General features: G+C 38.8%; 1 protein-coding gene across 2 annotated transcripts in view; it reads left to right on the top strand.

Annotated features, from left to right (window-relative positions):
• Positions 1-11045, top strand: part of DPY19L4 (dpy-19-like 4 (C. elegans)) — a 29550-nt gene extending 18505 nt beyond the window's left edge. For both annotated transcript variants that reach the window (XM_010140983.1, XM_010140984.1), the window contains exons 16-20: positions 446-502; positions 2767-2849; positions 4581-4713; positions 5683-5841; positions 10764-11045. In XM_010140983.1, coding sequence (XP_010139285.1) covers positions 446-502; positions 2767-2849; positions 4581-4713; positions 5683-5841; positions 10764-10928 — 597 coding nt within the window. In that variant the 3' untranslated portion in view covers positions 10929-11045. The remainder of the gene's footprint in view (positions 1-445; positions 503-2766; positions 2850-4580; positions 4714-5682; positions 5842-10763) is intronic.
• The last annotated feature ends 6690 nt before the right edge of the window (positions 11046-17735 follow it).

Raw genomic sequence — 17735 nt, 5'->3', positions numbered from 1 at the left:
GAATGATGGTGTGCTGAAGAATGGGTTTCTGAGGTTTACATATCAATATTGTTAATCTAAACAAAAGCATCAAGATCAGAGGTTTGAAGTGCTTGTTTTATACTTTTTTCATTTCTCATGGCATTTTTATGGGAGGTGTTTACTTTTCTGCTGTTCCCTACAACATGTGCACATTGAATCATTGTTATTTGAGTAGTAATTAACCATCCCTAATGCTGATGGTAAAGTTATCATGGGTCACATAAGTTCTTCCATGCTTAAATAGGCAAATTCTTGTGCACAGGGAGTTTTTTTGGCAGATAGAGTGACAGTAGGTGGAACTTTGTGGGTTTCTAAGGTTTCAGGCATAAACATAGCTGATTATATGAGCAGAATCAACAGATAGTCCAAGGCTGGAGAACAGAGAATGGTGCATAATCCGTTTCTTCTAACATGTGTTTTCTAGGCTCTTATTCTGAGTATGGCAGTTCCAACAATAATTGGATTCAGCTTGTGGAAAGAGGTAAGGAAAGTACATTGTTTTGTATGTAGGCACAATATAGAGTATGTAGTTAAATATGGTGAAATACAACGAAATTCAGAGCAAAGACAATGAAATATGAAGTTAAATACGTGTGATGAAATAAGCTATCATCCACTGAATATTTTTTTTTTAAACAAAACCATCTACATTTGTCAGTATGAGGTATTTGACAGTTTTAATTTGTTAATGATAACTTATTGTAATTAAGAAATGTTTAAATTTAAATGAAGACTTTATTATATTCAGCCATTATGCTTCGGATATATAAACTGACCCAACAAAGAGAATACTGCCAGATAAAAACTCAGGGTACTGCAAACTGTGTTGCCCCAGACTTGGTTTTAGTGAGAGGGAGTGAGGTTAGATGGATGTAAAATTATGGGAGGCCATACACAAGTAAAGTGTATGAAAAGTTCCCATCGAACTATAATGGAGTTAAGTCCTTCATGCAGAGCACTGTGTAGAGGTATGAAAGTACTGCGGTACAGGAGAGGAAAGCTACAGATGTTTCCATGTCCAAAATAAATACCTAGTTCTTTATTGCCAGCTATAGGCAAACTGGACGAGTATTTGAAAATAATTCTTTAAACTTCTCTAAGTGCAAAAAATATGGGAAATAGCCTGTGAACTATGTCAGTGTGGCAGACACTTCAAAATAGTTAGTTTGAATAGTTTAATAAGAATTCAAATATAAAAGCCAATCTTAACCTTTTAACAGGTATTGTGACATCTGTTTTGTAATAGAAATTTTGGTTGCAATGCAATCTGACTCTTCACTCATTTCTGCCAGAGCAATAAATATTCTCCTGGAAAAAAGCTACAGTTGCTCAAAAGAATTATGAAATCTATTTCTAATAAAGGAAACATGTTTAGTTGACCAAAATTCTTTTTCAGATTATTTTTTAATAAAAGCAGTGAGAGGGTTTGGACTCTAGAGGGCTTCATCCCTTGCCGATCCAGCTTTTGCTTTTAAGCAGTGGTGAACAGTTTGCTCTCCAGGTTCATTACACATCCCTGAGCCTGGAAACATTGATTAATAGTAATGGGACAGTACAAATGCCTTGAGGCTCTTAATCTGTTGCCGTGGCTAGAAATAGCTGAGTGTACAACTCAACAGCTTTCTGCTCCGCTGCCTTCTGAGAAGGTAGTTCTCCTTGGAGTGACAGTAGCAGTTTCACTTTCTGTCCCTCTGTTGTTCTGAGGACAGTTCAGATATGTATATAACAGCACTGCTGCAGCTTTCAGCCCTGATGTGAATATGTGGCAGCTGTTCTTGTGTTACCCTAACATGTCTGGTTGTAGACTGCTATCACTTGACAGCTAAATTGTCCAGTTAATGGGGGTGGAGATTCCACGATCAAAAGCAGGCTTCCACTTCCAACTGTCTCTACTATGGCTGTCCCAAAGTAAGTTGTCCTTTAGTCTAGCATAACCTGTAAACTTTATCCTTTTCAAAAAGAGCTGGCATCCAGTAGCTGTCACTTAGTATTTACAACAGCATGAGTATGTTCCAACCCCTCAATAATGGCCAGCCTCTAGCCATGCCTTCTTCAGATAAACACTCAAAATGGCTCAAGACTGACAAAATCTCCCATCTTAATAACGGACCTGCTGTCCCTCCACTCTTCAAACCTGACAAGATAGGGAAGCTGTGATATTCTACTTCATACAGTATTTCTTCACTGCGGTGATCACAGTGAAAGTCAGAGGAAAGTCCAGGGCAGATTACCCTCTTAATGCTCTTCTAGGAAATCTTCTTTCTCCTGTCCCACTTGCATAGCGCTTTTCCTTCAAGTCTCAAAAGTCCAACCCCACCTACTCAAGCAGGTTTATCATGAGAGATTTATCAGCATCTTGGTTCAGGTCCTTTATTTATATGCATTTGCATATGAAAACCTGAGCTATGGTTTTGGTGCATTTAAGGCCAGTTAAAACTGATGAATGTTGCTGCCACATAGTTTTTGTGTGGGGTTTTTTTTATTTCTTTTTTTTTTTAATATTACAAATATTCTAGTAAAATAGATAGAGATGAGAACTTATGTTTAATATACTTATTTTGGAGAAGGTCTCCTGCTGTCAGGTAAGTATAAATGGATTTTGCAAAATATTTAAAACAAAAATACCAATCAGAAGGGAAAACTCAGATGAAACCCGTATCTGTTATGTTACTGAAGGCCGTAATAGGATTAGATGCCTATTGACTTCTTTTTAACTGTGAGTAACCAAAAATATGTTTCTGTCAGTTTTTCCCTAGGATAATGACAGAGCTTTCAGAACTACAAGGATTTTATGATCCCGATACAGTAGAACTTATGACATGGATCAAGTATGTATGAAGTCCTACATTTTTATTTTACTACTTTATGTCAGGGTATTTTTATCGCAGCATTTTGTGGAGATACCTCTTTTAGCCTGAGTTTTCCCTTGCTCAATCATTCCATGATGTATGAGAGGATAAATGTGTATGTTAAGTTTGGTGTTACTCCTGTGGAAAGAAACAGAAATTTATCATTGACTATAAGAGGAGAAGGTCCTGCAACATGCAAGCAAATCATATTTAGTGTCATTACTAGGCCTAATTTCCAGATAAAGGTGGACGTCTTAGTACCAGGTTTTCAGTAGATTAGAGGATTCATGTTGATTGTAATACCAACAGGGGACAGAAACTGAAATTTTTGTGTGCATGAGCCAGTAGATTAAATACTTACTTCTGGGCATTTCAAAGATTTCAGTCAAGATACATGCAGCGTAACACATGCGAGTCAAAATCCCCCTTTGACAAAAGGCTGGAAGGTTTCTGATCTGTTTGGCTAGTCAGGGCATAGCAAATACTGGGCTATGTTATACGGTTCATACCGAGCATATGCATACCTAATACTGAGTCAAGTTATTTTCACAGACATATTTTTCTTCTCACCAGAAGTTTCAGAACTGGATTCTGGTCTCATTCAATCTGACTTTGAACTATGTCATTAGGAACTGCATTTCTCTGAAAAATAGATCCCCTGTGTTCAGATAACTTACTTTTAAATGTTTTGGTTTTTTTTTTAGAATATTAGTTTCTGTATTTATGAGGTCTTTCATGTCAATCTGTTCATCTTCAGAAAAGACAAGGCTGGCAATTATGGTGTTCCAGCCAATTGCTTCTTTCTGTTGATAGTGTATGTTGTTTGTCACTGCTGTAGCTCTTCAAGGCAGCAAGTGGAATAATGCCAAGTACATAATGGCTTTTACATTAGTCTGCATGTATCACGCTTCAAGTACATAATTAGTCAGGGTGAATTGCATTGAGATTCACTCAGCTAAGAGCAATATGACAGCCCTTATTTGTAGCAGCTGTTCATATTTTTAATGAAAATAAAGAATTTTCTTCTTAAGGATGTACTTAGATATCCATATTGAAATTTTAATTGTGTGTCATTATTACAGTGTATTTTCTTAAAATTTTCTTAGAATTTATTTTGAATTTTCTCTGCAGGAAAAGTTGCCCTAAGTCTGTAATAAGGTGTGACAATGACTATTTTTTTTACCACTAATGAAGAAATAGGAATAGTCAAAAGATTAAACCAAATACAGAAACATGATTACTGTAGCCATTGTTCTGTATCGTGATACTATTTACTCATTGATGATGAAATACATGGTCCTGGGAATAAAATGAAAATAATCACAAATCTTTCCCTTACAAGATAACATCATGTTATTTCTCCTTCTACCTACCCTCCCTCCCAAGATTGTTTTGTCAATTCAGCAACCGTTCAGAAAGGCAGTAGTGTGATGCATTCCAGGGCCAATGGCGCTCTGTGGATTGCAGGGGAAGGAGGAGAATGGCCATCAGCCCTTGCCCCAGGAGGATGCGGCCTTCCTTGCAAACTCTATATTGCTACACAACTGAACTTTTCCTGGAAAGGAACCTACTGCCACTGCAGTATTAACACCAATTGATACCTTCATGTACTCCAATTCGTACTGAGCACCTTAAAAGATTCACACAGTGTGTGAAATTAAAAACATTGTTTTGAGAAATGCGTCCTGTATTTTGATATTTCTTTTGCAGAAGACAGGCTCCTGTGGCAGCTGTGTTTGCAGGCAGCCCACAGTTAATGGGTGTGATTAAGCTTTGTACTGGATGGATGGTGTCAAGCTTGCCTTTATATAACGATGACGATCTTCTAAAAAGAAATGAAAACGTGAGTATCCAATTCCATAAGTGTATATTCCATGTGGTTTATAGACTGTTCCATCATGTAAGACTGAAATGCCTGACTGAGATGTGTGGAAGTACTGTAAATGTTGAACTCCAAGGAAGATGACCTTGTAACATTCCTCAAGACAGACATACTTGCATTGCTCTTCTGTGCTGGTCACCCGGCAGTGCAAATTATTTGTTTAGGTGCTACTCCCACTACATGTGAGTGGCATTCCAAATACTGCCTTTTCTCCAGTGTTTACAGTCTAAGATGAGAAAAGACCATGATTTCTTGTAAAGAGAGATAAGACCAATACATAATCTAAAGCTCGTGGACAAGATTCCTTACCGAGCCTCATGACCGTACTGAGTTTTAGGCAGGCTGTCATTTCTGAGTGACTGTGAGCAATTTTTGTTCTGCATATTTTGTCAGGAAGAAAGCAGAATGGACTTGCTCAGTGACTGCCTAGCAAAAAATCAGAATTGCTATTCTGCATTAGTTCTCAGTCTGTATTTGAACGCTCCAGGATTACAGTAGGAAAATGGAGACCTCTAGCTAAATAATTGTCTTGGAAAGCATATCACAGGAACTGTCTTCCTCTTCAGCAAACGTAATGAGAAAAAATAAATCAAATATATTACAAAGAAGGGGAGGATATAGAGTCCAGCAAACAGGGAATGGAGTAGATTATTGGTGCTTCACTCTGGACAGAAACAAATATAAAAACATTATTTCTGAAGACTTTTCAGGCCATTTGAAGCAGATAAGATGAGAACTTGGGCATTACCTGAGGCAAATACTTCCCATTCAGCTGGTCTTAACCTCAACTGTTACAGAGATTTCAAAACCAAATGTTTTATAGCTTGGTGTGTCCATATAATTTGTTATTGCATATAAGTCTCCCCTCCCCCAAGGATTTAATTTATCACTGATTTTTGCGTTGCATTAACATATTTTCTTAATTTATAGATTTATCAGATCTACTCAAAGAGGTCAGCAGAGGATATTTATAAGATACTCACATCTTACAAAGTCAATTTTCTGGTTATTGAAGATTCAATTTGCAATGAAGTGGGACCAGTAAGAGGATGTAGAGTTAAAGATCTGCTGGATATTGCTAATGGTCATGTAAGTAACAGTAAGAAAAAATGAACGTTTGAATGCATAAATAGTTCAATTTAAAACAAATCTTACAATGCCGATCTTATTTTTCTGATTGTAATTGACATGCAGACAAAGACTTTTAAAAGTGATCAGTTAAGTTTTGGGTTGCCTGTTTTTATACAGCTGTAATCTCACCACGTACTGTTCTCTAACTGCCCTAATTCCTCCTAACACGTTAGTATCTAGCTGTGCTGCTTTTCTGCCAATCATTAAATACCATTTAACTATATATAAATGTCTGAGACTGTGCTACCAAAAATTCCTTAACACCAATGTAGTATGAAGAAGCAGGCATTGTCTTTATTTTATGGCACCAGGCACACAGGGAACCATTCTACCTATCACATGCGCCCCAACCAAAGCTTGTATCACCCGATTACATACATATTCATTATTTTCCCTCAAATAATCATACATACTCATTCTGTTTCTAAAAACTGATTAATATTTTTGCATAGCTATTACGTATGCGGCTTGAGCTTAGGAAAGCTCTTTTTGTGGAATCTGGCATATCCAGCCGGTTGCAGAAGAAATAGCATTTTAAGCTTATTGTGGGAATTCTCCCGCATATGGGGCTAACTGGCACAGAAAAGAGATATATCAAGCTTGTTGTGATTTATGCTGGTTTCAACTGGTCTTCAAGCAGCTTAGCTCATCTTCTCTCTTCTGTTTTGTCTCCTTCTGCCCGCTTTCCCAAGCTGTTTAGATTCTTCTCATTCCTTTCCCAGACAGCCAAGGTTTTCACATCTCTATTGTGCAGACTAGTATTTACAAAGTAACATAAGAACTGTAACACCTGCAGAGGTTGTTATAAAACAGTAAAGCCCTGCCTCAGAGGCTGTTCTTTACTAGCTTTAAAACTCTGCCTGGGATGAGGACCAGCCTGCTGTTCGTTTCAGTGCAATCCATTTGGTACCGATGAGGTTACAAGTGTATTCTGATCAGTCTTGCACAGAGGTTACCACCCCAGTAGATAGTTTAAGCCAAAGATGGTAGAAAAATTGGTTGAATAAACTGTAGAATTATGAAGGTATTCATGAAGGCTTCAGTCATTGCCATGCTGTGTCTGTTCCAAATGCTGATTGTGCTGCTCTTGTTGCTGAAGTAGGGAATGAGAGGGGATTTGTAAAGTGGTATCATTCCACTTGTACATCTGCATTCTGGGAATCCAGCAAAAGTTTTGCCTTTATAAAGGCAGGAATGGCCTTAAACTCATGTAGAGTTTGGTTGCTTATTCTCTGGTCAGTAGGAGAGAGAGAGTCACCTGTTACTTAAAAGCCATCACAGTATAGCTTCATTTAGCTGGTTTCGTGACTAAGAAAAAGAACTTAAGCATCTGTTCCACATTACAGCCTGTTTTGTATTAACTATACCAAGTTAATGCTTGATTTAAATGTTTGGTTTGTTTTGGAGTTTTGGGGGTTTTTTTAATGAGGAGGATACACGTTTCTTATGTTACGTAGTTTTACATTTCATTCTTGGTGAAAAATCCAAGCTGATAATTTGTGTTAGGTATTTTATAAGATAAATTTTTGATGATAGACATTTCAAAAGAGCTTGTAATGCAAGCATTTAATTTTTGTAGTTGTTTTCATTTGGGGAGGGATTATAGGGATGATAATGTTTTTAGGGAATTACTCTTTAAACTTCCCAGGAATCTACAGCTGGTGTCAGTTTCACTTGTAGGTTTCCTGGCCAGTTTATCTATGGAGGGTGTTGTCTGTTTTTCTGTTAACTTCCTTACTGTTGCTGAAATCTGTCCTTTTACTTTCTTTGCTTTGCTGCTAAAATCATGTATGCCATGATTATTCCATGTTGTAACCAATATACTGTATCATACTCTTTCACGGGCATCCCCTTGCTGTGGGGAAGGAGCTTGCGTGCCCTTGTGAGGTTGAGAGCTGTGCTGGTGGTGGCATTTGCCTCCGGTGGGGTCTCCCAAGCCAGACAGGTCTCAGCTGAAGGGTCAGACAAAGTGTGTCCACGGGCAGGATGGGCTCACTAGCCTTCGGGCAGCCATCCTAGGAGAAGGACAACTCTGACTCCAAACCTGGGCAGATGGAGCTCGTTTAGCCTTGTAAGGCATCCATCATCTAAGAGAAGGACACTCTAACCAAACCTACGACCTGAGGACTTTGCTGTCACTGTCCAAGCTCTCTGGGCCCTGGCAGATGAACCTCAGGTGTAAAGGGTGGAGCCAGTTCTGTGCACGCTGCGCCTCACCTAAAAAATCCACTGCACAGGTCCGAAGGGTGCGCTCATATTTGCAAAGCCCTGCATTCGCCTTTTCAGCCATCAGTGCGCTTGCAGTAAGCGTGGGGAAAACCATTCCCAAATCTTCGTTTGCGAAGCCAAGCCATGATGATGGTATCGTAATAGCGTGTGTGTTTGTCAAGGGTTAGGGCTGGGTTGGCTGCTAGATGAATGACAGATGCTCTCTGTTAACCTCTCCATTTCCAAAGGGGAAGGGAAAGGGAATAAGGGAGAGAGGCTTATGGATTGGAAGAGAAAACTAAAACTGCTTTAGTAACAATAGGAGATACATCAAAAACATACAATACCAATACTGAACTAAACCCCCCTGAGGGCAATCGCATCACCATCACTACTGATGCTGTGCAAGTCCCAGGCCAGACTCAGCAGCAGCTGGGGACTGGATGCAGGAGCTGGATTTGGGAAAGTACAGATTGGGATTGAAGATGGAAACGAGAGTCCTCCTTGGACACCGGCCATTGAAGAAGGGAGCTTGACCCTTGTGACCTCTCAGCTTTATACCCAGTATGACGTCTATGGGTTGGAACACCTTGTTGGTCAGTGTAGGGTCACCTGTCCCCACAGGCGCAGCCTCTACCTTACTGCACCCCCACCGTGGCACAGGATTGAGCAGTGACCTTGGTCTGCACAGCAGCAAGTCTAAGCCAGAGCCTTTCTGCACACCAGTCCCTGGCAGTGACTGTGAACATCAAGTGTTATCACTGCTGGGAGCAGACACTGACTGCAAAAACACGCCGTTAACTTCAGAAAGTGCCATTACTTAGCAGAGGCTGAGCTGGAAAGTAAAATCACTGAACAGAATGAGTTCAAACTCAAACCAGGACGGTGTGTGTAGGAATAATCTCCATTATTGCTAATCAGCATATTATTTCTCAGTTTCTTCTCGGATCTGTTTTTTCATGAGTAAGTTTCTGTTCCCTCTTCACACTTAGGATATCACCAGGAACAATTAAACACAATTTCAGGATTCTATTCCGTCATGCCCTCTGCATCTCTCATCTCCATGCTTCCTGCATGCTTCTCTCTGGCACATAATCCTGATGTCATCATAACTTCAGCAGCATAGTTTCACTGTCAGGTTTTTAAGTTTTTGTTTGATTGAGGAGTAAGAATGAGTTTCTTCCTCCTTTAACTCCTAACACCCAGGTATTCGGCAGTTCATTTTAATGAATACTTCCTAGTACTTTTCAGAGCATTTCTGTGATAGTAATTTCAATCAAAGAGGGGGGGAAAAACATCAAAAGACAGTATTCAATGCAAGGAGCCTGTCTTTGATAAATGCCACACCCAGTGTTGTCAGTACACAAAACCAGCCATTTACTACTTCTGTGTAATTAGGATTGTCCAAGTGACAGACGGTATCCTAGATACAGCAGAGAGATTAAGAAAAGGAAAAGAAGGTTCAAATCTCTTCTGCCTAATGTCTGTACTCTAACAGTGTAACAAACCAACTGGTATATACATTTAAACATAGACAACTGAGCGTTCAATACTCTTAGAAGAAGATTGGCTAGCTAGTAATGAACCTCACTTATGCTTTCTGTCCGTGTCTGAGTCCATACTGGGTTGGATTCAAGTTGTATGGAATGGCTAACAGGAATAAATTATTTCTTTCAGAAGGTTGCTATAGTTTGTGCCTGAAAGTTGATATAGTGTATTGTCTCTGGAAGCTTTGAAACAAAACTCTCAGTTTGCTCTCTCACAAAAGTTGCCTAAGTCATACTGAAAGGTGATGAAGACTTTCCAAGGTAGTGGAAGCTAGTACATATGTAGTTGGAGACTGCAATATTTACTTATTCCCGGAGTAAGTCAGTGGACAGGCTGTTAAGCTGTTGACAGGTCTGTGGATGTGTTTTCCAAATTGCTGTGTTTAAGCAGGTAAGCATTACTTTCTAGCTTGCACTATGTCCTATAATCCTAGTCTGACATCTTGTTTCTGATACTGGCTGAGAATATATGATTATTGATAGGGCAAGACAGATGTTTTGCAGCAGCCTGTTGCTGAAGGACTGTAGCTCAAGGGAAAATATCTTTGTGTTTGGTAGCCACCAATGGATATTCCTCCATGAATTTGTCCTACCACCTGTTTTTTAAGCACATAATTCTGTGCCATCAGAAGGAGTAAAAAAGGGATTTCTTCAAGGATGCCAGATCAGAGATGCTAAACCTCACACGCAGTTTGGTTGGTTGGTTGGAATTTATAGGCTGATATATATGTTGTGTCTTATTAGGTGTGTCAAACTTACTTGGCCTGGAAAAGGTAATTGAGAATTTCCTTCCCTACATAGGTGGTATGCTGCATGCAGGTCAGGTTTGAAGTACTGGATAGACAGAGCATATGGATAATTTCCACTGCTGTTTTGCTTTATTGTATGAATACAGTACACTATCTGATATCCTGACAAAGGCATTAATTCACAAAGGCTATTTTAGTTGGTTAAACAAATTAAAGGATCAAATGTCTTCAACTTGTTGGAATTGTACAGTATGGAAAATTAATTGTCTATTGTAAATAAAATTTACAAAATACAGAAATAAATTAAATTTACACAGTTACGTTCTGTAACCACTTACCTTCAGTATTTTAATTAGATTTTCTTCTTTCGTGGCAGGTGGTTTGTGAGGAAGGTGACAGCTATGCCTACTCAAAATATGGACGATTTTGTCATGAAATCAAAATGAACTATTCTCCATATGTGAATTATTTTACTCGAGTATACTGGAATAGATCCTACTTCGTATATAGAATCAACACTGTGATATCCTTCCAGTCATGAAAAAGCACGCAAGCTTCTTTCTGAGGATTGATTGTGAATGAAATTCAGTTGGAAATGTTCCTTTTGATCAAGGAAGTTATTTTTGCAGATACATGTGCGCACATAAAGTGTATTGACAACTTTATTTTACCAAACTGGAATTCTTTGAACTGCAGATCAACAGACACAAATACCATCCTTGAAGGAAATGGAAAAATTCATCAATTTTACAGTCTCTACTAAGTGTGTCAGTCTTCCATGGTTTTGCATTTTTTTCCCCATTATAAACCATTTTAATGTTCATGTAAATGAGATTTATAACTTTAGAGCTAGAGAGCTGATGTGGATAGACTTCAGTAAATGCAGAAAAATTATTTAAAGAGCTCATTTAAGTCATATGGCTTTTATTTTCCAGGAAGAAAGCAGTCGGTGTCCTGACTCTTTTCAAGTAGCTGTTTGGGTTTTTTTCTTTGTTTGTTTGGTTTTTTGTTGTTGTTTTAATTCTTCCTGTCTTCCTCTGTGAACATTTCTATGTTTATCAAACACACATTCATGCATCTTATGTGTAGCTATAGTGTTTGTATAAATCAAATATGGAAGATAGATTAAGTCTCTACGTTGTTAGAGACATGTTGGTGGAAGTGCTCGGACTTCAGACCCTTGCAGTAGGAGTTGATGAGGCCAGATCTTCAGGATTTTTCCATGCTTAAATGTGTATGTGTGTAGGCCTGTGTGTGTCTTAGCAGCCATCAGAGTGGGCCAGCGCACAGCGACAACAGCATGCCATGCTTGGGTTTGGACAAGTGCAGCGCTTCTGTTTGAGCCCCTCTGCGTGCATGCTGGTATGTATGTGTGGGTATGGAGAGGGCTGGGTGGTATTCATTTCATTCAACTTACTATGGGATAGTTATATTAAGATAGTGCCATAACTGTGATTTAAAACACTATAATCACCACCATTAATAAATAATGGTACAGTTGTTCATAGCTATTTTTATATCAGTTATGCAGCTATACTGAGATCTTTGAAAATTTGGGAAAGTACTCCGCAGTCTTGCTTCCCTCTAAAATTTGTCTTCCTTACATGATACCCTTTGCCTCTACAACTATTTTTCTTTACAAATCATCTGTTCATCCTGTTTGCTGCTGGCTGATGTACTTTCAAGAGAGTGAATGATGTTTTAATTCCAACTCTGGGCCCAGTCCTGGTGTTGTGAGTGGAAAATCCAATAAAAGGTGACTTTGCTTACATAGATGTAGCAGGACCTAAGTTTCGGAAGTGGTTATTCACCTGCTAGCAGTTGTCTGCAGTTACGGATATGTGCAATACCTGGCCCACAGACAAGTTTATCGGGCACGTGGCAACGGTTCTTTGGAGCACGGATGCCTTTAATGAAGAATCTGGCATAATAAGATGAACCTTCCACTGAAAGATCTGCAAACCGTTCTGCAAATGAAAGCTGCAAAATGATCGTTGCCGCACTTGTTGATAAAACGCAAATTCAGAGATTTTAACTCTGAAATTATTAGGAACTGCAGCATGATGGTGTATATGCACAATTCTTACCTGCCCTGTGCAGATACATTTGCTTACTTTACACTAACAGATAGTGCTGAGGTTTTTTAAAACCTATTATCACTATTGGAGTGATTCAAAAGAAAAAAGCTTTATTGTTGTAAAAGTCAAGTTTGCTAATCTGTTTTTTACTTTCAGTTATTTTTAGGTCTATGGATCTTGGCAAAATGTTAAATTATGCATTTTATTTGAAACCAATGTTGAGATAAATCCATCAAATATACTGGATGTGATCATTGAGAGAAACATTTATTAGTATAACTGAGTTACAAGTGAAGAGTAAGTATCCTTTCTGAGGATACCGCCATTGAGTTGAGGGTAGTGTGTGTGTGTGTGTGTGTGTGTGTGTGTGTCACTGGCCAAATGCCAACTGCATTTATTTGCTTGTGCACAAGTGCATGTTTTTTACTGGACTGTTTCAGGCCTTTCAATTACCATATAACACCAGAAGCTAGTGTATTAACTTGAGCTATGGCAGGCCTGCAGGAACCTTCTCTGTATGTGCTAGTATGGATGTAGGTGTAATAGTTGGAATTAAGTTTAGAGTTCCTTATACAGTTTAAGTTTGTCCGAATCATTGTCAAGGAATTGCAGTGTGTCAGTCATTGACTCACTTGCAGTTAACCATTCATGAATACCATTCCATAACAGCAATAAGGCATTCCAGGTAGCAAACTTCAGGGTTACAGCTGCACTTGGGTGGATGAAGTCGTATAGCTTACAGCTTCATGCCTTAGACTGCCATGCTGAGAGGCAATATTTAACTGTCCTTGACTGCCTGTTGTGTTTTACCACAACACTGTATGTATGTGTTACCACACAGAATGTAGTTCAAGTACTTACGTGTAGAGCACGCATGTTCAGAAAAACACAAGTGGGGCCATTCATACATCTAAAGAAAACTAGCTTGTAATATGTTGGCCTTTATACATGTTTAAACAAACATGTTGAACTTTATTTGAACTGTGACATAGTTGTTACTATTAGTTTTGTCATAGTTTTTAAGATGTATTCTTGATACTTCAAATGATTCTGCTTTGGGAGAATCACGTAAGATTTTTACCTTGCTTTTTTGTGTTAGAGAACATTGTATTGCAGCACCACTGGCACAGCAGCCTTAAGTAACAGAAGCCTATTATGTGGGAGAAACATTGCTATCATTCCAGTAAAAAGGCTTCGTTTTTGAAATGAGTGACTGGAAGAATCATATCTTGCAAAGAAAATGATGAGCTGGAATTTTTTTATCCAGCTGTGGCTTAGCAAAAATATTATTGTCTACTCTAATCTCCACCCTCTGTGAAAAAGAAACAGTGAGTTTCATGATATCCCTCAGGAGGACAACAACAGGGCACAGTTACCTTGTACACACAATCCTAGCTTGGTTTCCAACAAGGTCACGGGTTTAACTCCCTGAAAGCGCTGGGGGAACATTTTGCAAATTTTGATCTGTTTTGGTGTAGATGTTGCAATTCGGTTGAAACATGTGCCTTGCAAGCTTTTATTAAACAAACAAAAAACTCAGTTTGTATTTCTGTTTGTGAAGAAGTTTTTTTAAATTCCTGTCCCTCCGCTTTCTAGAGCTTCTGTTGTGTCTTAATACGCCAGCCTCTGAGGGTGCTCATGTAGTCAGTGGTGCAGCTAGGACGTATGCCAGCCATCTCACAGCTGTTCACTAGGAAGAATGAAAATTTGCATAGCAATTTGTGTTGCTATTTTGCTGGCTTATTTCCTCCTTCACATTACCAATTTCTGATACGCTTGACCTTAGTAAATGCAAAAAAATTACCTTGAAAGAATAAATAGAGTATAGCATTTTCAGGCACTCACCTGCTACTGTTAGACTTAGGGATTCAAGTTGAAACAAGCCACAGGTAAACTGGCACATACAAATTTGTCTTAATCTTAGAAAAATGCTCTTTTACTTCCTGAATTACCACATACATGAACTCAGTTGATAGATTTGCCAGGAGATGTTTGAGACTAATTAAGTGAAGGCATTTCAGAACATAAGCTTCTATTTATGTTACTTAAAAAAAATACTGGTTTTATTTCTTCCAAAGTAAGTGGAAATACGGTATAATACAATACAATCTTAAATACAATTTCCATGGGGGGAGGAGGGGGAGTAAGGAGGAGGTACACAGATATGGAAGAAAAAGGGCCAAAAGGTTTAACAGGCATTGCAAATTCATCAAACTTGTTTCTCTGGTGGCATTACTATTTACCAAAAGGTAGAAGGTTAGGGACCAAATCTTGTTCTTAGCACCTTATTTTTACTAAGTCACCTGCAAATGTCAAAATCTTGTGACTCTTCATCATCTTTCCCATGCAAATCACATAGACAGGAGCTACAAGATCAGCTCACAGGGATTGTAGGCTGTCATTGAAACACTTCTTAACGACTGCTCTTGACTTTGTATAACCTCTTCTTTAACCAGAAATCTAGCAGGAGAAAGCGTAGGCAGTTTGTGGGAATGCGTGGGCACGTGTGGTGTGTTTGCATTTACAGATGTCTGTTGTACTATTGTGTTTTGGAGATGTAATGAGTAACCTCTATTATTGCTAACGGTAGTTGAATCTAGAAATCTCCTAAATATTGACAGGCAGGTAAACTCTAGAGTACTGTGATATTAGACATGAAAGAAAAGCTGAGTTTATTCCAATGCAAGCAATACTTCCTGTGAAATAATACCTCAACATAAATCTATATAATCATGCCTTTAGTACTCTTTTTTTTTAAAAAAAACCTTAACTTGAGGTGGGGGGGGAGAATTCTAAAACGTGCAATGTGTGTTATTTGAGTAATCGTTTCTACTTCATCAGTACAGCTAAAAGAAAATATCACCATTATGTTGCTACACTATGCCAAATACAGAGCTAGCGATGCCTAAAGGTTTTCTGAATTGTTTGGTACCTCACCTAGATGTTTGAAGGTGTGATTGAACTGGCAATGTTTCCAATTTCAGCACAGTGTGTCATTCTGCCTTTCAGGTGATGTTTGAAGTTACCTATTTATTTGATGGAAAGGAGGTGGGTGTTTAATGCCTTTCAAAGTTTCAAGCCTTCTTACTTCAGTAACGCGGAACACTTGGTGGTGCTTTTCTTGTTGACAGTGACGTTTAGCAGTAGCGTATATGGCATACAGTCATATCTATGTGCAGTTATTTAATAACAAATGTAAGGAATCCAATTCCTTTTATCTGCTTTGTTGACTTGGTCAGTTTTTTATCAAAATAATGTATACATAGTAAATATTTTTCTCTTGTGACAAACTTTTTTTCTGTGAAAAAATAATAAAATTGTAATAAAAGCCAAGTCCAGAAAGTATGGATTGTTTGGGATGCAAACTGCTTTATGCTTTCCTTTGAGAAGTGAGGTACTCTTTCACAAAACCCCATGTAGTTCATAGTGATTTAACCTCCTCCTTCTGTTGCGGTGATAAAATGGTTTTTGTATTCTGTTGTATTATTTGCATCTGCAGTTTTCAGTCAAGTCAAGACAGCACAGCATGGCTCAGATCTCTGTCTCGAGGGGGCAGCACAAGTACTCTTTCAGCTCTCGAGGATTAGCAGCCTGCTCAGGCTGGGTCCGTGTGCCCTGCTGGCTGTGACCGCCTGTTGAGACGTAGGGCTGTGAGGATGGGAGGCAAAACCTGCTTCCTGTGGAATTACTGAACCCTGACTTTCTCCCTAAAGGCCCTCCTACAGCAAGCGTGTCACCTGGAAATAAATTACTATACAATATCAAATGCTTACTGATTATTTTCTTAATCAACTAATGTATCAGCTACCTTAAATTTTTACAGGTCATGATAACATATATTAGAGCCTTCTATAATTTTGTAAGGTACTATTAGTAGGAGTGAAATCTTTGAATGCAGACTACTTTGTAATAATTTACCATTTTTTATGAAAACCTTTAAAGTACTTCAGTTTAGTTCTGAAGAGGGTAGAAATACCCTATGGAGTGCCTCTCCAAAAAATGAGCACCTAAGAAATATGTATTTACATCTTTAATTTGTAATAGTTCTCAGTTTGAACATCCATCAGACTGCTTCCTTTTAGTGCAGTCAGGAAATGTGCTGATCAACGCTGAATTATTCAAATGTATCTGTGAATCCTGCAAGCCCCCAGGCTTTGTGATTGCTTAGCTGAAAGGGCGATGCAGCTTCCTGGCACCATGAAATACGTGTTGGTGTTTGTGTACCCTTCTACGTCTTTATCCAAAACTGAGATCACAGTTACCAGCTGTGAAATACAGAATAGTCTATTGTCTATAACAGAATTTATATATCTCTATAGATTGGTGTATATATATTATGCGTGAATACATCTCTATATAAAATATATATTCTGAATATAATCAGCATTTGAGAGGTGTTAGGTAAAATTACTGCTGGCTTGGGGGTTTTTCCCCCCTAAGTGGTAGCTCTGTGTTCCTAAGACCTGGTTTCCCAGGTTTTCCAGTTTTCACTGTGACCCAGACCAGCACTCTCAATTCCTGTATGCTTTCAGATTGCTTCGTTGACAACTTTGATAGATGGTTTTTAACAGTAATGAGCTGCATCTCATTGTGAGTTAAATTTTACACATATAATAGAGAAACAGTAGGTATATTCAGCAGGTTATAACACAGTATATACATTTGCCTTCAGAATTCTGAGCAGCTTTATAATGCCTTGCAATTTCTTCTTGTTTCGAAGTTGTAACTGTACTGTCTGCTGTCAAGCCTTGACTCCTGGTGGTGCTGTACTGACTGGTTATAGCAAGACCTAAAACACACTAGTCTTGACTTCTTTTCCCTGCTGTTGCAGTGAGCACCAGCAGATTCTGTAGGATGAGGGTAAATACAAAATGATGCCCTGTGCCCTTCTCCCCTCTGAAAGAACTTGACAAAGGATGGGCAAGAACACAGCCCCCTTCTCTTCACCGCTGCCTGCGAGCTGCAAGACCCTGAGTGCAGAAGCCGTGGTCTTCCCCGTGGTAATTGCTGCATGCCGGAAGGAGTGCTTGTGTTTTCCGTGCTTGATCTAACAATACAGAATCGCTGCTGCAGAAGGGATTGATGTGTTTATGTCATTTCAGAAAGGCACATTAAAATCAAGTCTTGTTTTCATTTCATTGTGAAAACTTAATTTGAAACACACTCTAACAGTGTAATTTGCATCTATTTCTGCATTATTAACACCTGCATAAATACAGCTGCTTTTCTCTACACCACCCACCCACCCACCCCAATTTGGCCCATTTTAT

Source organism: Buceros rhinoceros, unplaced genomic scaffold (assembly GCF_000710305.1).
Source record: "Buceros rhinoceros silvestris isolate BGI_N320 unplaced genomic scaffold, ASM71030v1 scaffold6548, whole genome shotgun sequence".
Classification (NCBI taxonomy): Eukaryota; Metazoa; Chordata; class Aves; order Bucerotiformes; family Bucerotidae; genus Buceros; species Buceros rhinoceros.
The sequence above is the reverse complement of the archived record's forward strand: the minus strand, read 5'-3'. Positions and strand labels throughout refer to the sequence as shown.